General features: G+C 50.9%; 3 protein-coding genes across 4 annotated transcripts; 2 read left to right on the top strand and 1 right to left on the bottom strand.

Moving 5' to 3' along the window:
- Positions 1-393: 393 nt before the first annotated feature.
- tsfm (Ts translation elongation factor, mitochondrial) lies at positions 394-3284 on the bottom strand. Of its 2 annotated transcripts, none has more exons than XM_079748128.1 (6): positions 3148-3284; positions 2449-2583; positions 1918-2046; positions 1636-1788; positions 1453-1534; positions 394-925 (listed from the first exon to the last, which is right to left on the bottom strand). In XM_079748128.1, exons 1-6 carry the CDS (start codon positions 3193-3195, stop codon positions 543-545), a joined length of 930 nt encoding a protein of 309 aa, XP_079604254.1. In that variant the 5' UTR covers positions 3196-3284; the 3' UTR covers positions 394-542. The 2 variants fall into 2 exon arrangements, with proteins under 2 accessions (XP_079604254.1, XP_079604255.1); XM_079748129.1 differs by having other exon boundaries at positions 1666-1788.
- A 2321-nt stretch (positions 3285-5605) lies between these two features.
- endou (endonuclease, polyU-specific) lies at positions 5606-11853 on the top strand (the record flags this gene model as incomplete). The annotated part of the gene is given in 12 exon segments (XM_079747690.1): positions 5606-5611; positions 5698-5763; positions 5765-5842; positions 5844-5871; positions 7093-7215; positions 7342-7464; positions 8605-8782; positions 9388-9593; positions 9876-9989; positions 10201-10307; positions 11230-11372; positions 11739-11853. Coding segments are annotated over 12 exon segments (1287 nt in total).
- Positions 11854-19592: 7739 nt separating this feature from the next.
- On the top strand, positions 19593-20603 carry LOC307083737 (neurogenic differentiation factor 4-like; the record flags this gene model as incomplete). The annotated part of the gene is made up of 1 exon (XM_079747689.1): positions 19593-20603. The coding sequence occupies one exon, from the start codon at positions 19593-19595 to the stop codon at positions 20601-20603; it is 1011 nt and encodes a 336-aa protein (XP_079603815.1).
- Positions 20604-21298: the final 695 nt, after the last annotated feature.

Below are 21298 nucleotides of genomic sequence, written 5' to 3'. Positions count from 1 at the left end.
TTCTGTACTTTTACCAATTTGTCCCGTACTATAAGCCAGTTGTCCTGTCCTATACTATTACACAGCTGTCCTGTCCTGTACTATAACCCAGCTGTCCTGTACTATAACCCAGCTGTCCTGTACTATAACCCAGCTGTCCTGTACTATAACCCAGTTGTCCTGTCCTATACTATTACACAGCTGTCCTGTCCTGTACTATAACCCAGCTGTCCTGTACTATAACCCAGCTGTCCTGACCTGTACTATAACCCAGCTGTCCTGTCCTGTCCAGCGGTCCACCAGGTGACAGCAGGCTGCTGAAGCTCAGTAGACTAAGGAGGGCTCTGTGGTCATGTTGTAAAAACACACCAACCAGGAACACACACACAACCGTTGAGTTCTACAACCACGATGCGCCATTAACTCCACATTTATTACAATAATAAACATATTGTCATCATACAGCAGGAGTACGGTTGAACCTTATAAATTATTGACCATTATCTCCGCACTCTAACCATCCTATCTCATTTAATCAGAAACAAAGATGACACAACAGCCCGTCATTCAGCCGCCTCCCCGCACTGAAAGCGGACGAAGTCCAGTACCCGGGCCTCCTGGCCCAGCAGGAACTGGGCCACGGTCCGGGACGGGTCCGGGAGGAAGGTCTGAGGCAGCAGGCGGGTCTCGCTGTCGCCACAGGGCAGGTCCTCCATGTTTCCCAGCGTCGTGGGCGCCTCTCCCACCACGTGCTGCCCCAGCTTACGTCCCAGCAGCTCTCGGGACTCCTCCTTGCCCCCCTTGAAGACAACCAGGGCCCCGTAGCGGCCCAGCGCCGTGTCCCCGGGGCCGCCCACGGCCCCGTGCACGTAGGAGCCGATGTGCCAGCCGGCCGGGACGCCCAGCATCACCGCCCGCCGCACCGACATGTTCTCCCCCAGCCGGCCTGCAGGGGGCGCCAGAGAGCCCGTCAGGCAGAGCAGCGACGACAATACAAAACAGTTCTCTTACACGATGTCGTCTAACGACAAGAATCTGTTTAAATATATATCCCAATCATTCATTGTTCGATTAAAAAAAGGCATACGATCATAATTGGCTTTAACTTTTAACTTTAGCATACCTTTTCCTCTGAGTAGATAAAACAGAAAATATGGCATTTGAGGACCGGTCTAAACTGTTCTAGTTTTCATTTCACACAGTTTCAATTTCGCACAAGGTTCTATGAACATCCCAACTGTCCCGGCAGAGATATATTGTTGTTTTTCTTTCTTCTGACAAATGTAATTATTGTAAGTTTCTTTGGATAAAAGCGTCTGCTAAAAACCTTAAATGTAAATGAAAACAAGAAAAGCCACGTCTTTTTGGATAAATGTGGATTTAACATATTCTATGGGTCCAGGCGGAATAAACTTCTCTCCATAAGCAGACCCTCTAGTGCCTCAACAGGAGGGGGGGGGGGGGGGGGCTGACCGATAGTGAGGGCCACCTGGTCAGCTAGGGACCCCGCCTCTCCAGCCCGCAGTGTGCTCATATCACTGGCTCCCAGGAGACTCTGGGAAGACGATGGGAGAACGTTATGGGAGACAGAGTCCGCTGAGTCACACACAGTACCACATTCCCTAGTGAAGCTCCATACATTAGCAACCAACCCACATTCTCCAAAAGGTTCTTGTCGTTCTCTACCTTCACGTAGCCCGTCTTGCTCTGGCTGTTAACCCGGTGGTGGGCCAGCGTGGCAGAGACCACGTCCCTCACCAGCTCCTGGAACTTCTCGTTGCGGGCCACAAAGTCTGTCTCACAGTTCACCTGCGGCACAAGACAAGGAGGGAGACACCTTCAGGCCACCTTCAGGACGACTGGGTAATGCAGGGGACATTTCAATGAACGAGTCGGGCTCCAAAGAGTCTGTCCTGGTCAGTCCATCACTGGCCTCACCTCAACCATCACAGCGGCCTCCTCGCCCACGAAGACGCCCACCAGCCCGTCTTTTGCCCTCCGTCCTTCCAGCTTGTTGGCTTTGCTCCAGCCCTCCTTCTGGGCCTGCTGGTTCAGCCAGCTCTCCGCCTGCCAGGACGTAAAGAGTGTGTTGAGTTCACCCGGACTCTGCATGGTCTCCCCCCTTACCCTCACACACCCCTCTTGCACACTTTTTGTATGCTGTACGTCCTGGCCCTCAAAAATAGTACTTAGCATGGTGTAGCATCTTATCCTAGTTATCTTTGTTGTATACGGGCCGGGGAATGGGTTAACCTAGTGATTATTAGTGCTTGGCACTTGGTTCTATGAACATCCTTACTGTAACGACAGCGATAAATTGTTGTTTCTCTTTCTTCTGACAAATGTGCTGATTGGAAGTAGCTTTGGATAAAAGCGTCTGCTAAATTAGTGTAAACTTGAGTGTAAATGTAAAGAGACGCTTCAGGAAAAAACATTTTCAAAACGACAGGCGGTTGGGAGGATGTTTACCTGTTTTATGTCATTGTCAAACTTCTCCAGGGCTTTCTTGCAGTTGATAAATGTGTAGCCGGTGCTTTTCCTTAGCTTCATCAGAAGGGATTTCTCGGCGGCCAGCAGCTGACAGGCCGTGTGGACATGTCGGCCCTGCGGGGGTCATCAGAGTGGAAGGGTTCATCCATTAATGCAATGCACAGTATTCAAGACAGTTATGACAGTTTCACATGCATAGCATTACAATCTTCTTCCACCTACGGCAAAAGGATTGAAAAGGAAACTGGATATGGGTGATTTATTATGCCGAAATCTACATGAAATAGTTCAAGGTTATGAATGAATAACGTAATGGAAGCAGGATGGATACAACTAAATGATTAAGTAAACACCAGCGGTCCAAAGTGTTTGAGATGCAGATAATTAATGACATGATAGATAGAAACATAATGGCGAAACATAATCAGGACAAGGAGATCACTAGTCCCGGGTCTCTGGAGCGGGTTCGGGTCCAATATAACAGGATGGTTCGGATCGTAGGTCCGAGTTCAGGTCCAGCCCAGACCCCCCGGTTGGTCCAGAATCGGGTCCAGACCCCCCAGTTGCTCAGGGTTTAGGTCCAGAAACCCTGGTAGGTCCAGTCAAGACCCCCCGGTGTCCTCTACATGACAGCGGGATGCAGTAATGTGTTGTGTATATGTTTTGTATGTTGCCCACCTTTAAGAGTTGTGTGGTGACGGTTCTGAACAACATCGGTAAGGACATGGTTAAGGTCCCGGGAAGGCTCAGGTACCGGGTACCGGTTCGATGCCTTATGAAATGTTAGGAAAGCTTGTCATTGAAATCCACGCTGCGTAAAGCAGCCGATGAGGTCCAAAAAGAAGTAAACGCGCTTAATTCAGCGCCCCCTTAAGTATAGGAGTATTGTTTTTTTTATTAATCAATTCCTATCTTATTTAGGAATATAAACACATAAGGGTTGATGAGATAATTTATCTTACAGTTTTTCTCAGTCGCTTTGATACATTTCTCAGATCAGAATTGAAATACTCAAAACGACCTGTTCAATCTTCACATCATTGTGTCACTTGTGCACACTTGTGCACTGTAAATGCTTTGGTACATTCACGCAAATGATTATGTACAATTCTCTGCTCTTTCCTACATTATCAAATGCTTATGTCATGTTGATCAAAATGTATTGTAATGGGTCTCTATTGAATAGTCTCACCCCCACAACATTTAGGCATTAGTTCATTGCATAAGTCTTTACATGCAAAATGGTTGAACAAGTTGTCATAATATGTCAAGCATATTTCTATACATTTCCATTAGACTTTTTTTCCTAAATCTGTCCTGAATTGGTAAATTGCTACCAGGTGAATCTTGACTTTCTCTAAAGAAGGGAAATGTGTGAAGCGTTAGATCAACCAACGATCAACCAGTTTACTGAAATAGCTCAAAGGTGCATCTCCTGAACCATGAACTGGCAAGTACCGTATTTTCCGCACTATAAGGCGCACTTAAAAGTGGTAATTTTCTCAAAAAACGACAGTGCGCCTTATAATCCGGAGCGCCTTATATATGGATCAATTGGTTAATTGGTTGATCCATACTGGTTGTAAACGGCACTCTGTCAAAATGTTTCAGTATGAAAAACCAATAAAAACAATTTAATAATAATAATAAAATGTTTCACTACGACTACGATAAAGCCACACTGCTTGCAGCATTACGGCTATCGTAGTCAGTGCACACAGCATTTTACTGCGCTTACTCACAGTCCCAGTATCTCACAGTATCACACTCACAGTATCTTCTATGCTATGCGCCTTATAATCCGGTGCGCCCTATTTATGAAAAAAGTTCTAAAATAGGTCATTCATTGAAGGTGCGCCTTATAATCCGGTGCGCGTTATAGTGCGGGAAATACGGTATATATATAGCTGGAGCACAACACAATGTTACATTGTCTGACAATGGAAGGACAAGGAATCGGACGGGGTCAACATCCAGAGAGAAGAAGAAGAGGAAGAGGAGTGAGGCTGCGTGAGAATTTGTGGCCCAACAGACAGGAACGTCAGGAGGTGTAGGAAGACTGCACTGTAATTCCTAAAGCAATGCGTGTACAGTTTACCCTAAGGAGATTTTCCTATGTTCACATTTCTAGCAATGACATGGTCTGTCAACAAATACAGTACAAACAGTCAAAGTGTAAATGTGAATCTTGTCCAGTCTCTTGCAATCAATCTCCCACATACACTAAGGTGTAACTAACAATTTACAATAATTGTCTTCAAAACTTTAGCCATAGTTTACATCAGAACATCCCTCCAGAGTACACTGTTATATTGACAACATGCCTAAGCATTTTGACTGTCTTATCCGTACACAATGACACAAGGACTTGTCAATGTGATGGCACTGACATGTTTATTGACACAGATATTTACTTCTGAGAAACAAACTAAGGATTTTGAGCAAGAGACTGGCTTTTGCATGAAATCCATGGTGTTTTGCTATTTGTACGAATTGTTTTGAGAAATGCACTTACTGTTTTGCAAATTTCAATTCTGATCTGAGAAATGTACCAAAGCGACTGAGAAAAACTGTAATAACTTTCCAATGATAATTTGTGTTGCTGAACTATAACTGATAATGTCGACTCATGTATTAATACATTTTACCTCTCAAACTCATTCTGGTGTTTCATAACCTTCTTACGTTGTGTGATCCGATAAACATTTTAGACGTTCTTAATAGTTTGTGATAGGCCTACTGGTTTACAATAACGAAATACATCATCTTTGAACCCATATTTTTTTGTAAAGAAAGAGAAAAGTAAGATCCAGAATCTGATCTGAGACCACTAAGAACCCAAACCACCTGCTGAGGTGGGCTACCTTGAATAAACCCTGGGAACAACGACATCTGCAACTCCAAAAGGATATTTATCTATATATATATATAGAAAGAGGGAGAGATTGATAGAGCGAGAGCGAGAGAAAGAGAGAGAGAGAGAGAGAGAGAGAGAAAGAAAGAAAGAAAGACAGACGGAGACAGAGATATGCTCATTACATAAAATGAGATAAAAACATAAAAATAAGCAATTATAGCCTAATACTACTTAAATTTAAGTTAAGTTTAATATTATGTAGTGCACAGCAAAGGACCAATGCGAGTGAGAAATGAAGACCAATGATCAAAAAGTGTTGATAGTTCAGACCAAACCCAGATTGACGTGTTGTGACATGAAATGATGACCAGGACTTTCTGCTTCGCCCCACCAATCCTGACTCACTGGATTGGTGGGTTGGAGACGGTATAAAGGCCCCCACACATCGCCCTGGACCATTGTGTCTGCCACCGGTGTGTGAGCCATGCTGAAGATCACTTTACTTCTCTCACTGCTGGGGGCCCTGGTCCACCAGGGAAGCAGCAGTAAGACCTCCACCCCCGCCTCCTAACCCAGACCCTTTCTCCTCCCTGCAGGACTGGTGTCTCCTTCACTACCTCCTAACCCAGACCCTTTCTCCTCACTGCAGGACTGTTGTTTCCCCCAGGGGCCCATGCAGCTCCCGGACTGTGTCTCTATAGTCCTGGTAATCCTCTCTCTGTCCCCTGACAGGCTGGCCTCATGTAGAGCTCGCTGTGGTTATAGAACTGTGTCTCTTTAGGTCTGGTCATCTTGTCTCTCTGATCCCAGATGCTGTGGTTATAGAACTGTGTCTCTTTAGGTCTGGTCATCTTGTCTCTCTGGTCCCAGACGCTGTGGTTATAGAACTGTGTCTCTTTAGTCTGGTCATCTTGTCTCTCTTGTCCCAGACACTGTGGTTATAGAACTGTGTCTCTTTAGGTCTGGTCATCTTGTCTCTCTGGTCCCAGACGCTGTGGTTATAGAACTGTGTCTCTTTAGGTCTGGTCATCTTGTCTCTCTGGTCCCAGACGCTGTGGTTATAGAACTGTGTCTCTTTAGGTCTGGTCATCTTGTCTCTCTGGTCCCAGACGCTGTGGTTATAGAACTGTGTCTCTTTAGGTCTGGTCATCTTGTCCCTCTGGTCCCAGACGCTGTGGTTATAGAACTGTGTCTCTTTAGGTCGGGTCATCTTGTCTCTCTGGTCCCAGACGCTGTGGTTATAGAACTGTGTCTCTTTAGTCGGGTCATCTTGCCTCTCTGGTCCCAGACGCTGTGGTTATAGAACTGTGTCTCTTTAGGTCGGGTCATCTTGTCCCTCTGGTCCCAGACGCTGTGGTTATAGAACTGTGTCTCTTTAGGTCGGGTCATCTTGTCTCTCTGGTCCCAGACGCTGTGGTTATAGAACTGTGTCTCTTTAGTCGGGTCATCTTGCCTCTCTGGTCCCAGACGCTGTGGTTATAGAACTGTGTCTCTTTAGGTCTGGTCATCTTGTCCCTCTGGTCCCAGACGCTGTGGTTATAGAACTGTGTCTCTTTAGGTCGGGTCATCTTGTCTCTCTGGTCACAGACGCTGTGGTTATAGAACTGTGTCTCTTTAGGTCGGGTCATCTTGTCTCTCTGGTCCCAGACGCTGTGGTTATAGAACTGTGTCTCTTTAGGTCTGGTCATCTTGTCCCTCTGGTCCCAGACGCTGTGGTTATAGAACTGTGTCTCTTTAGTCGGGTCATCTTGCCTCTCTGTCCCCAGACGCGTTGGCCACCTGCAGCGGTCGCTGTGGTTCCGGGACGGACAGCGGCTTCCCCTGCCAGTGCAACACGTCGTGCGAGCGTTTCAGTGACTGCTGCTCCGACTACGCAGCCCTCTGCAAAGGTGACTGAAGCCGGCTGCCTCTCATTAGACTCCCACACAGACTGCTGTAATCCGGGGAGCGGTTCGGGCCCGCTCGTGAGTCAGAAAATCAACCAACACCGCCTCCTCCTCCTGTTCCGCCCCCAGGCGCTGCCACCTCCTGTAAGGGCCGCTGCAACGAGGCGTATGACTCCCAGAACAAGTGCCACTGCAACTCCAAGTGCGGCCAATACGGCAACTGCTGCAGCGACTTCAGCAGCCTCTGCGGGGGTGAGACCAAAGACCTCCTCTGTTCTCCTTCTCTCCTTCTCTCCTTCTCTCCTACTCTCCCAGTCCTGCTTTCCGCGGACTCTCCTTCTCTCCTTCTCTCCCCGTTCTGCTGCCCGCGGCCTCTCCTTCTCTCCTCCTCTCCTTCTCTCCTTTTCTCCTTCTCTCCTCCTCACCTCTTCTCATTCTCTTCCACTCCTGCTGCCCAAGGCCTCTCCTTGTCACCTTGTCACCTTGTCTCCTGGTCTCCTTGTCTCCTTCTCCCCTCCTCTCCCCCTTTCCTTCTCTCCCCATCCTGCTGCTCGGGGCCTCTCCTTCAGGCCTCTGTTTGTTTTAAAGTGGCTGATGGTCTGGTTCCCAGGGTCCTGGTAGATTGTGTGATGAGTCTTTTCACAGAACTGAAGGGTTGAGGAACCGATTAATGATTGAGAAACAGTTATACTTATGTCACAATCCGGCTCTGAGGTTGGACGATAAAAAAGGAAAACACACAAATGAACTTCACTGTAATATTTATTCAGCGTTACACAACTTACACAACTGAAGGTTCAGACTGAACCTGAGCTGTTTCCAATGCTGTTTACCTACTATTTGTTATTGAGGATAGTTTGAGGAAAAAGGTCAATGAAGGAATTATCTATCAATGATCTATGATCAAGAGCTAGATTTCCAGGTTAACCAAATATGGTCACATACTAGACAAGATTTGACTTCTCTCTCTCATTTCAGTATCCATGGCGACTCATTTTGCAAACCTAGCCTGCCATTCACTATACAAACCACCGGGTGTCACTGTTGTGCTTTGCGTCATAAATACTTGAATCTGTCTGGGCTCCTCCGGCATCATGTTATTAACTAAGGAATGAACAGTATAATCATAGTACACCATGTGTGTGTGCGTGTGTGTGTGTGTGTGTGTGTGTGTGTGTGTGTGTCTGTGTGTCTGTGTGTGTGTGTGACTGTGTGTCTGTGTGCGTGTGTGTGTGTGTGTATGCGTGCATGTGTGTGTGTGCGTCTGTGTGTCTGTGAGTCTGTCTGTCTGTCTGTCTGTCTGTCTGTCTGTCTGTCTGTCTGTCTGTGTGTGTGTGTGTGTGCGTGTGCGTGTGTGTGCATGTGTGCATGCGTGTGCGTGTGTAACTACAGGTGATGCAGGTGGAGGTGGAGGCGGTGGCTCCGTCAGCGACAATGAGATCAAAGCCATCTCAGAGGCTCTCTACAGCCTTGACTCCAACAAGGCCTCCACCTCAGACCTGATCCTAGACCCTCAGGTCCTGGTGTCCGACTCCCAGACCAGCTCTCAGAAAGACCTCGCCCCTCTCCCGTGAGACCCATCAATCCAACTTTATTGATACAAACATACATGCAATAGCCATCCCTCACCACTCCGAGTGCTGAACACAGAACTGAAAGTAGAAGTTAATTAAAGGTGACGTGTTATAGTAACACGGCTAACCAAACTCACACCTGGTGGTATAATATGTCACCTTTAAGAACAGGAGTTTGAAAACAAAGAATGAATGATTATATAAAACAACATAAACTAAAACTAATTAGAAATGTGATAATACAAACATGCATACATAAGTCACACATCCCTCACCACCCCAAGTGCTGAACACAGAACGGAAAGTAGAAGTTAATCAAAGGTGACCTATTATAATGACACGGCTAATCAAACTCACACCTGGTGGTATAATATGTCACCTTTAAGAACAGGAGTTTGAATACAAAGAATGAATGAATATATCAAATAACATAGTACAACTAAAACTAATTAGAGACGTGGTCGTGCAGGCTTTCACATCCTGCCCCTCATCGGATGTGTGTCGTTGGTTCCCAGCCGCTCTCTTTGTTGAAGCTCTGAGGGTCCCAGGGTGGGACGCGGAGGCTCCTTGGCTCCCTGACGTGTCTCCTCGTCTCCTCCAGCTTGTTCCAATTCCTGGACGAGGAGGCCCTGTTCTCCAGGCCCACTTTCGCCGCCCTGGTGGCCCTCCTGGACAACTACCAGCGGATGACGGGCCAGGACGAGGACTTCAGCCCCCAGCAGCTGGCGGAGCAGGAGGCCTTCATCAGGGAGACCATGGCCAACACGGCGCTGGGCAGGACGCTCTACGCCTTCCTCTCCTCCAAGGGTACGGCTCTCAGCTCAACATTTGGTTGGTCGTGGTCTGCTTTGGACTGAGTCCTTATGGTTCTGTTTGGATCGAGTCCTCATGGTTCGGTTTGGACTGATTCCTCATTGTTTGGATTGAGTATTTATGGTTCTGTTAGGTTCGAGTCCTCATAGTTTGGACTGAGTCCTAATGGTTTGGGTTGAGTCCTCAGGATTTGGGATGAGTCCTCATGGTTTAGTTTGGACTGAGTCTCCATTCAGCCTCCCCAGTCAACGCCGTGGGCCCCGTGTGTCTCCCCAGGATACTACGCCTCTGAGGAGGACTTCCTCCAGGACCTGAAGATGATGTGGTTCGGTCTCTACTCCAGGAACAACAATAAGAGGGATTCCAGCGGCTTTGAACACATCTTTGCAGGTTCCTGAGGCACCACACAGACTACGTGTCTATGAATGCTGGGTTATTTATTATCATCGGGTGCAGCGTTGCCAGATTGGGCCCGATTTCCCCGCCCAATCTGGCAACCCTGGCTGCAGAGCGCTGCAGCCAGGGTTGCCAGATTGGGCGGGGAAATTGGGCCCAATCTGGCAACACTGATCGTGTGTTGACTTTGTATCTGTGTCTTCAGGAGAGATCAAAGGAGGGAAGATCTCTGGTTTCCACAACTGGGTTCAGTTCTATCTTCTGGAGAAACAGGGCGTGCTGAACTACTACAGCCACAACTTCGATGGACCGGTAGGCCTAATGCCTCATCTTTATCCTCAGTATAACGACAGCCGTCACTCCAACGTCCTCATCTGAAGCCACGGCAGCTGAACTGTTTCTGTCAAATATATCGAATCCACGCCTTGAATGGAAAGATGGATTCATTGGTTTGATTTGATGATTCATCTTTCTTCCTTTCTATCTGTCCTTCCTCCTTCCATTCTATCTTTCATTCTTCCTCCCTACCTTCCCTCCTCCCTCCCTCCTCCCTCCCTCCCTTCCTCCCTTCCTTCCCTCCTGCCTCCCTCCTCCCTCGTTCCCTCCCTCCTCCCTCCTTCCCTCCTCCCTCCCTCCTCCCTCCCTCCCCCCTCCCTCCCTCCTCCCTCCCTCCCTCCTCCCTCACTCCCCCCTTCCTCCCTCCCTCCTCCCTCCATCCCTCCCTCCCTCCTCACTCCCTCCCTCCTCACTCCCCCCTCCCTCCTCCCTCCCTCCCTCCTCCCTCCATCCCTTCCCTCCTCCCTCCTCACTCCCCCCTCCCTCCCTCCCTCCTCCCTACCTTCCTTCCCTCCTCCCTCCCTCCTCCCTCCCTCCTCCCTCACTCCCTCCTCCCTCCATCCCTTCCCTCCTCCCTCCCTCCCTCCTCCCTTCCTTCCTCCCCTCCTTCCGTCCTCCCTCCCTCCCTCCCTCCTTCCCTCCTCCCTCCCTCCTCCCTTCCTCCCTCCTCCCTACCTTCCTTCCCTCCTCCTTCCCTCCTCCCTCCCTCCCCCCTCCCTCCCTCCTCCTTCCATCCCTTCCCTCCTCCCTCACTCCCCCCTTCCTCCCTCCCTCCTCCCTCCATCCCTCCCTCCCTCCTCACTCCCTCCCTCCTTCCCTCCCCCCTCCCTCCCTCCCTCCTCCCTCCTCCCTCCCTCCCTCCCTCCTCCCTCCCTTCCTTCCCTCCTCCCCCTCGCAGTGGACCTCTTATCCAGACATTCTGGCCATGCAGTTCCGGTGGGACGGATACTTCAAGCAGGTGGGCTCGGCCATCATGGGCTGCAGCCCTGAGTTCGACTTTGCCGTGTACAGCCTCTGCTACATCACCCGTCCTGGGCAGAGGTCAGCATCGCTTCATTTACATTTACATTTAGGGCATTTATCCAAAGCGACTTGCATAAGTACATTTGTCAGAAGAAAGGGAAACAACAATATATCGCTGTGTCGGTACAGTAAGGAAGTTCATAGAACCAAGTGCCAAGCGCTAACAATAACTAGGTTAACCAACAAAGATAGCTAGGATAAGATGCTACACGATGCTAAGTACTGTTTTTAAGCTCAAGTACGTACAACATACAATAAGAGCGTAAGAGGGACGTGGGGGTGTGGGGGGAGTAAGGGGGAGGCTATGCAAGGACGAGGTGAATTCTGAGGAAGGGGAGGCCCTGGGACTGGCGTAGCTTACCCCCTGTGTTCCCCCGTCCACAGGTGTTACCTGAATCTGGGAGGCAAGCAGCTGATCATCCAGACGTACACCTGGGACAACTCCTCCTACGGGAACGGGAAGAAGTACATCGGTTCCGCCTTCCCTGCCACGCCCTAGGAGATAGGATGCTGACCTATGGAGCCCAAGAGCTGGCACCCTTGCAGAGCACACATGTGTGACTTTGAATAAAAGACCTGAACTAAGCTTTCCTCTTGGTGACGAGTGATCAAATCAAAACGTGCATTTTGTTAATAAATTGATTCAACCAGTGAAACATGAACCGTAGCATTGTGGAGCATCTGCCTCAGTGTGGAGATGTTGTTGAGGAGAGCTCGAGAACACAATGCCTTCTAACGGCCATGAGCGAGCTGCGTCTAATGGGCCCAACAAGAGCTTTACGCTCACAATGCAGACCTGGGACCAGCGGCCGGCCGCACAATCCCTTACTGTCTCCTCCACCACTCAACGCAAACTAAAGGCAGCGCTTTGCATATAAACCCCAGAAACAAAAGGACAGTAACTGATCCCATTCTGCTTGACCTGCTCCAAACAGAAGCAACTAAACCTTCTCTATCAGCTGTCCCTAAAGCCGCGTGTGCCATCCCAGCTGGGGAGAAGTTGTTTTGTGTGTCTGTGTGTTTACATATCTGTATAGGGGTGTGTGTGCGTGCGTGTGTGTGTGTGTGTGTGTGTGTGTGTGTGTGTGTGTGTGTGTGTGTGTGTGTGTGTGTGTGTGTAAATACATTTGTTAGAGTGTTTGTGTGCTTTTGCATATATATATCTATGGGTGTGTGTGTGTGTGTGTGTGTGTGTGTGTGTGTGTGTGTATGTATTTTGTGTGTGTGTGTGGTGAGTGTGTTGTGTTTGTGTGTGTTTGTGTATATATTCATATATGTGTTTGTGTGTATGATTATATGTGTTTGTGTTGTGTGAGTGTGTTTCGATTTATTTATATACTTGTGTGTGTGTGTGTGTGTGCGTGTTTGTAGATATCTTTTTTAATATGTATGTGGTTGTTTGTCAGTGTGTGTGTGGATATTTATATATATGTATATGGATATATTTATGTATGTGTGTGTGGGGTGTATGTGTTTCGATATATTTATATATGTTTGTATGTGTTTGTGCATGTGTGTGTGTGTAGATATATTAATATGCGTGTGTGTGTGTGTGTCTGTGTGTGTAGATATATTAATATGTGTGTGTGTGTATGTGTGTGTGTCTAGATATATTAATATGTGTGTGTGTGTGTGTGCATGTGTGTGTGTGTAGATATTTTAAGGAGTGTGTGTGTCTATGTTTGTGGAGATATATTAATATACATGTGTGTCTGTGTACGTGTGTGCATGCGTGTGCGTGTTCGGTTGTGTGTGTGTGTCTCCAGCTGGGCAGGAGGTCCGGTCCACTCTCTCCCTCATCCGGGGTGACTAACAGGATAACTGCGGGCTCTGCCGAGGGAACAGGGCTGCATGTGAGACGCCTGTTTAAAGGACGTCTTCCAGGGATGGATCTGATCAGGTCTATTGTCCGGCGGCGTCCATGCAGAGCGGCGACAGAGGAGTCACTTCGTGAGCGGCTCTCAGCCAGTCCTCCGTCGAGGCCCCCCCCGTGCGGGTCAGCTCTCACATTGAGTCCACAACAACGCCACCCCCGGTGTCTCCGACGCTCTTTGGTCAGAGCGTTTTAAACCTTCTGAGCGGCTGACCCCAGAAATTAGAAGAGTAAACGCAGCCTTCTCGAAGCCCTCCCTTTGCGCCTACGACCGAGCGGGATTCAATTAGCTCCCGCCGGCCCCGAATAATATAAAAAAACAACTCCATTGTATCTTTTGTCCCCCACACAACTTCATAATCGAGTTATAGCTGGCCACCCGCCAGCCCCTCGCGGCCCCCCCTCCCCAAAACAGGGGCTCCTGCGGGCCCCCAAGTCCCGCCACCTGACTTGTGTTCGGTAATTATATTACGGCGCGCCCCCCCCGTTAGCGTGCGGCGGCTAATGGCCACGCGGCCTCCAGCTGCAGAGACAAAGCTGCTTACGGCCAGACAATGGGGGTCGTGGAGGGACGCCCAAGGCGCTCAGCCAATGAGCGCACACAACAGGGGGCCAGCCCGGGCTTAGGGACCGGGGGGGAGGCGGGGGGGGGGCGGGTTAGCGCCGAGGCACAAGGCCTGTCTCTTCACTTCGCGGCGGGACCCCTCACATTGAGCCGCCGGGCCGGGGGTGCCCGGTCAGCGTCACCCTTGGCTCCGGGTTTGGGCGGGGGGGCGGGGGGTGCCGGACCCTTGTCGGAGTTGACGGGGAGAGCGTGACACACAGAGGAACGTTCATTCTGCGTTTTGGGTTCTAAAGACGACCTGGAGGCCCGCTTTGAGGGGAACGGAGAACGAGTCCAACTCTTGCAATCAGAGAAATGGAACTGTTTGTAGCTGCTGTGTGTGTGTGTGTGTGTGTGTGTGTGTTTTGGTGTGGACGTGTTGGTGTGTGGTGTGCGCCTGTTGCATGTCTGCGCATGTGTGTGTTTGTTTTGCCCAGTCTCTCGTAAAATGTGTGCACTTCAATTCACTGAGAGGTTAACGTCAATGTGACATTTTAAATTGCACACACACCAAAACCCAAAGACACACACACAAATGGACACACAAACATACACCAAAGCACACAGACACACACACACACAAATGCACACACACACCAAAACACACAGACACACACACACACACACACACACACACACACACACAAATGCACACACACACACACACATTCCAAAAACCCCACAGACACAGATAAACGCACATACACACACAAACAGAGACAGACACACACACAAACACATACCAAAACACGCCCAAACATAGACACAAACACAAACGCACACACACACTCATACACACACATGCATAAATGCACACACCCCAAAACACACACACAAACGCACACATGCATGCACACAAATACATACATTAACGCACACAAACTCACATGCACATTTAGACACTCACCAAACGCTCACTCATGCAGCCACTCTCGCAAACACACACACACACACACACACACACAGATAAAGTCGTGGTGTAAAAGTAGTTCCTGTCTCTCCGAGGAATTGAACTCCAACAGATGGACTCCCTGTCCCAGGCACTGGGGACCCAAGACAAGGTCACGCTGATTGTGCACCAGAGTGGAGGGAGGGCAGTTCATCTGCTCTGCGCTGCTCCCCCTGGTTCTGTCAGGTGAGGGGACCCCTCTGGGCCCTATGTCGTGTTCAGGTGAGGGAGGGGTCTCCTGAGCGCTGGAGGGGGCCTGATGTAAGGTCCATGTGAGCCAGGAGATACCAGGGTGCTTCACTGTCCAAACGCTTGCCAAACAAAGCACCCTACGGTGCTTAAAGGTCAGCACCCATGAAGGGACGTCAGCAACGATCCAAATGAGCTTTTGGTTTTCCTGATACACAGATCTTGTGTTTTTGCCTTAAGCTCTAAATTCTATTTTTTATCTCTTGTTGCGGTTGAATTATACTTTGAAGTTACAGCGTTGTTGAGATGATCCCAGAAATTAAACTATTGTCAAAGAGGATGAACATCCTCAGAGGCAGCGGGCAGGAGACAGGAGGCAGGGGGCAGGAGACAGGAGGCAAGGGGCAGGAGACAGGAGGCAGGAGGCAGGAGACAGGAGGCAGGGGGCAGGAGACAGGAGGCAAGGGGCAGGAGACAGGAGGCAGGAGGCAGGAGACAGGAGGCAGGGGGCAGGAGACAGGAGGCAAGGGGCAGGAGACAGGAGGCAGGAGGCAGGAGACAGGAGGCAAGGGGGCAGTAGACAGGAGGCAGCGGGCAGGAGACAGGAGGCAGGAGGCAGGAGACAGGAGGCAAGGGGCAGGAGACAGGAGGCAGGAGGCAGGAGACAGGAGGCAGGAGACAGGAGACAGGAGGCAGGAGGCAGGAGGCAGGAGACAGGAGGCAGGGGGCAGGAGACAGGAGGCAGCGGGCAGGAGACAGGAGGCAGGAAGCAGGAGACAGGAGGCAGGAGACAGGAGACAGGAGGCAGCGGGCAGGAGACAGGAGGCAGCGGGCAGGAGACAGGAGGCAGGAGACAGGAGGCAGGGGGTAGGAGACAGGAGGCAGCGGGCAGGAGACAGGAGGCAGGAGACAGGAGGCAGGAGGCAAGGGGCAGGAGACAGGAGGCAAGGGGCAGGAGGCAGGAGGCAGGGGGTAGGAGGCAAGGGGTAGGAGACAGGAGGCAAGGGGTAGGAGACAGGAGGCAGGAAGCAGGAGACAGGAGGCAAGGGGTAGGAGAGAGGAGGCAGCGGGCGGGAAACAGGAGGCAAGGGGGTAGGAGACAGGAGGCAGGGGGTAGGAGACAGGAGGCAGCGGGCAGGAGACAGGAGGCAGGAGGCAGGAGGCAGGAGGCAAGGGGCAGGAGACAGGAGGCAGGAGACAGGAGGCAAGGGGCAGGAGGCAGGAGGCAGGAGACAGGAGGCAAGGGGCAGGAGGCAGGAGACAGGAGGCAGGAGGCAGGAGGCAGGAGGCAGGAGGCAGGAGACAGGAGGCAGGGGGCAAGGGGCAGGAGACCAAGGCTCCAGGCTCCAGGAGGCCCGGGCTCCAGGAGACCCAGGCTCCAGGCTCCAGGCTCCAGGAGGCCCGGGCTCTAGTATTCCCAGGCTAGCAGTTCTCCGGGGAGGCCGGGACACGCAGGCTATTCCCTCTCCGGGCTGCAGGTGTGGAATAGGGGGCGCGGGGATCCGAGGGGAGGAGCGGCGGGGAGGCGCGGCGGCGGGAGACCGAGGCGGGACACAGGGGGGGGTCCTCTGGGGGGGGGGGGGGGGGGGAACTCATCACAGCTGAGTTCAGATGAAGTCTAGTGGGAGGAGACCCCACCCCCCAGGGTCAGGGGGAGGTCAGGGAGGACCCTCTGGGTCAGGAGGTCCAGCTCACTGAGGGGGTCCTGGACTCCAACTCTGAGCTCTCGACTTGTTCCGGGGGGTGTAAGGGATCCCAAGTCATTCTTAAATATTTCTAATCTGTTATTGACAAAATGATGACGATGACTATTAGGAATATGGAGAATGAGGGGTTATGGTCTATGCATCAGCACTGCTTGATGCGTGAAGCGTGAGATCAATATCTGGTTTCCTCTTCATTTCTCGAGCAAAACAATACCCCCTTGAGATGGCCTTTTAATTCATTCCCATTAGGCCACTTTAGCATTTGTTACATATATGCATACACATCCATGTATACATAACAAATAGTGATATATGCATACGTGAATATATAAAAACACAAAAAATTGTACTTTGTGAATCAACGTTGAATTGATTTTAAATCAATGTCTTGAATTCATGTTATTGGATGAAGGGGAAATACAAGGGTCTGGGGGGGGGGGGGGGCCCTGGTCTGTAAGAGGGGCTCACCCTGGTCTGAGTGGGGGGCTCACCCTGGTCTGTTAGGGGGCTCGCCCTGGTTTCAGTGGGGAGACTGGGGGGGGGGGGGGGTGGTCTCGCCCTGGGCTGCTCGCTACTCTATCGACCTGCAGAGTGGCTTATGTCCTGTCTCGTGAAAATGACTCTTCGGCCAAATCCGTGAAATAGGTCCTGCCAGGCAGGATCGGGATTAAACCCACGGTCTATTGTGCGAGGTGATTCTACCCCCCTTCCCTCCTCCACTTCATAATTGACCCCTCCCACCATGAACGCGAAGAACTGCGGAAAATCTTTTTTTGTGCAAATGTTTTGGCCCGAGTGCAGTTGAAATAAAAATTGAAATAAGGAATAATTAGCTAGTCAAGAGTACTAATATTTAAGTTATCATTATTAATACAACTTCACATTTGAACACTGCCCCAGCCATAAAAAGAAATAGCGACAATTCGCATTCAATAGGAATTTAATAACATCTTTCCTTCCTTCCCTACCTTATATAATTAATCTTTATGATACTTATTAAATATTCTCGCTGATCACAGGCTGACCTCGGCCGCGGGGATGATGAGTGAAAGAGCGACGGCGCGAGCACCTGCTGCACGCGACTTGAAGCTGTCACTTAAAGTTAGACTCACGGGACCGAACACACACACACACACACACACACACACACACACACACACACACACACGGGGGTGGGGGGAGATGCTGCCACGGGTAGGCCACGCGCAGGCGACACTTGTGGATGTAAGTAGGGGCGGGGTATAAGCAGGGGGCGGAGTGTAAGTAGTGGGCGGGAGTCAGCTTCACGTTAAAGCCGGGAGCCAATGCCGCGCCGCAGCACGCGTCGCGACTCGCCAGCCGCCCGCTCGACCAGAGGAGATCAGCTCAGTGGATCAGAGTTGAGTTCAGTGTTGATGGTCACAAAAGGCTCCATTACGCCATCTCCTGATTTAAAGCATCTTTCCGGAACCGCAGCTCCTCAAGTGCTCCTGGATCGTTGAGGTAGGCCTATGTATGAACTGCGGATTGATGGAATGTATCGTTAGGACTCGGTAGGACTCGGTAGGACTCGGTAGGAGTAAATTGGACTCGGTTCGACTCGGTAGGACTAAGTTGGACTCGGTAGGACTAAGTTGGACTCGGTAGGACTCGGAAGAACCCGATAGGAATCAGTTGGACTCAGTTGGACTCGGTATGACCCGGTAAGATCCGGTAGGACTCGGTAGGACTCGGTAGAGCTTTTTATAGCGAGAAATAAAATAGTTCCTTCCAGAAAAATCTGTTTTGGGGGTAAAAAAAAATCCCCCCAAGAAAAAAGTTTTTTCGCATCAATAACATCATGACTTATCTTAGTTTCCTCTTTCTTTAATAATTATCTGACCATCCTCTTTCATTTAAAAGTCTGATGCGTCAAACTTTACTTTCAATGCATTTCAAACCCAGACGAATGTGCGCTTTATTCTGACGCAGCGGGTTATATGTTCTCCGGGTCTACAGCAACAACAACCCTTTTAGATCAGGATTTATTCCCTTAATTGAATCAAATAAAATGCATAAAGGCCGACCCAAATAATCAATGCAATAGACAATAGAGTATTTAGTCATTTCGCAGTGCGAGGCGTGCTCTAATTCAGGGGGACGTGTTGCGCTGATCTGGGACCTCCGATAATCCTGCTTCCAGCCTCATCTCCCCGCAAATCCCGCACTGGCCCAGATTGAAGGAGCATCATGTCACTGCGACTTTATCTTGTCGTGGAATTACGAGTTTTGAACTTCCCTCGGATTATTCCAGCCTGTGGCTGTGTGCACCTAAAGTATAACTGCACAAAGATTACCAGAACGACGGGATTTACTGCGCACAATAAACCCAACGGCATCTACTGAGTATAGTGGGAAGTAGAGCTTGCCACTATAGAGCGGGAGCTGACCAGTGCTGAAATTATATCACAAGGAAATACAGTGTAACACATAGACCCTGTAAAGCTTTATAGCCTGCAGTTTAACAATATATTATCTTCCCCGTTTATGATATTATTTAAATCTAAATTTGGACGGTGTGGTCCAGCTCCTCTGAGGACCTAAGATTCCCTTTGACCCACAAAGATTCCCTTTGACCGACGAGGCGAGCCAAGACTCTTCAGCCAGAGATAAGAGGGCTAAATATAGGTGACTTACCAGGACTAGGTTTCCTGGTGGATTTAGGTCCCGGTATGACACGGTAGTGGCCTACGAGCCCTGCGATGTTACTAATCACTGACCAGACGCCTGTCTGTGTTTTCATGTTGATACTGAATAGATATATTTTTAGGCCGGCATTTCTGCATTAATTCATGAAAACGTTTTCCACTCCACAAAAGGGAAACGTGTTCTGTTAATAATAAATGTTAATAATAAATTGTATTAACGTTTCTTCTTCTCCGGTCCACAGGGGGCGACCATGGCCAAGCCGTACGAGAGAGCCGGCTCTCGGGACGAGGACGTCAGCCCGCTGCAGTGGACCGACGGGGACATGAGCTCCCCCGACACCGAGGGGCCCGACACCGAGGGCCCCGCCACGCCCCACATCTACAGGTCGGGGGCCACGGAGCCCAGGGGGGGGGGGAGCAGCCAGGTGGGCAGCGAGGACATCGAGGACGACGAAGACGACGACGACGACGACGACGACGACGACGACGGGGCGGACGGCGGCGGGGAGGGCCCCAAGAGACGGGGGCCCAAGAGGAAGCACACGACCAAGGGCCGGCAGGAGCGGTTCCGCGCACGGCGCGTGAAGGCTAACGCCCGCGAGCGCTCGCGCATGCACGGGCTGAACGACGCGCTGGAGGGCCTGCGCAGCATCATGCCCTGCCACTCCAAGACCCAGAAGCTGTCCAAGATCGAGACGCTGCGGCTCGCCCGCAACTACATTTGCGCCCTGAGCGAGGCCCTGGAGGGGGGCCAGTCCCTCGAGAGCCGGGCCTTCCTGGAGACCCTCTGCAAGGGCCTCTCCCAGCCCACCAGCAACCTGGTGGCCGGCTGCCTGCAGCTGGGGCCCGGGGCCGGCGAGCAGACCCAGGACCGGACGGGGGGCCCTCGGGGGCCGCCGGCGTTGGGCGGGGTGGGGTTGGGGTACTCGGGCTCCCCGGGCCTGCCGAGCCCCCCCTACGGCAGCCTGGACTCCGCCCACCTGCAGCACATGCGGGCCCTGAAGGGGGCGGGGCCCGTGCAGCAGAACGACTACGGGGCCGCGGGTCTGGGGACCCCCCCCTACGACGGGCCCCCAACGCCGCCCCTCAGCATCGGCAGCAACCTGGTGGCCAAACAGGAGAGCTCGCCGCACTACGGGCCCCCCCAGCACTACTCGCCGGCCCTATACCCCACGGCCGGCTACGAGGGGCACCTGGACGCGCCCTACGACCCCTACCACCCGGCCCACATGACCCCCACGCAGATGATCTACCGCCACTAGGGGGCGGGCGGACTTTGAGGAGCTGCGCGTTCTGCAGGCGACGCAGCGGAGACAGGACGTTGCGAAGAGCTGCGACCATGACTCTGACGCTGTTTCACCTAAAGACCGAATAAGTCATGTCCTGTTTTGGTTCTGGCTGGAGGCGATGGCCGCTCTGACCTCTGACCTCTGAGGCTCTGTGCTGACGGACGTCTTCCGGTTTGCATGACATTGCATCGAGCACTTGGGACACAGCTGTGGTAACATGGCGCAGTGAGAGAAATATCTTATTTATGCCCTGATCTGATATTTATGAGGCTCTGATGGTGTGTGCGTGTGTGTGTGTGTGTGTGTGTGTGTGTGTGTGCGCGCGTGTCTTTTCTAGATGTATTAATAGTTGTGTCATGCTGTGTTCTCCATGTGGCCTGACGTATACTGATAGTATATTCTCTACGTTGTTGTTTTTTCATGTTTTGCACTTAAAATAACCTAAAGTCTATGTTTTAGTACCATCAACACCCTGTGTAGCGAGTTCCCACCAGAGGGGACATCTCAAGGAAATACCAAACAGTTCTCAGGTGAAACTGGCTCATTATGTCATTAAAACAAGATCCACTACCGATTCAACACCCATTTTCATTGGCTGTATCGTTCTATGTTCTGTATGTTTAATTTATTCTCCCGATGATCTGAAATAAACAACCTCATAATTTAAC

This window comes from Pollachius pollachius (assembly GCF_949987615.1).
Source record: "Pollachius pollachius genome assembly, chromosome: 12".
NCBI classification, from domain to species: Eukaryota; Metazoa; Chordata; class Actinopteri; order Gadiformes; family Gadidae; genus Pollachius; species Pollachius pollachius.
This window is presented reverse-complemented; position numbering and strand designations above follow the sequence as displayed.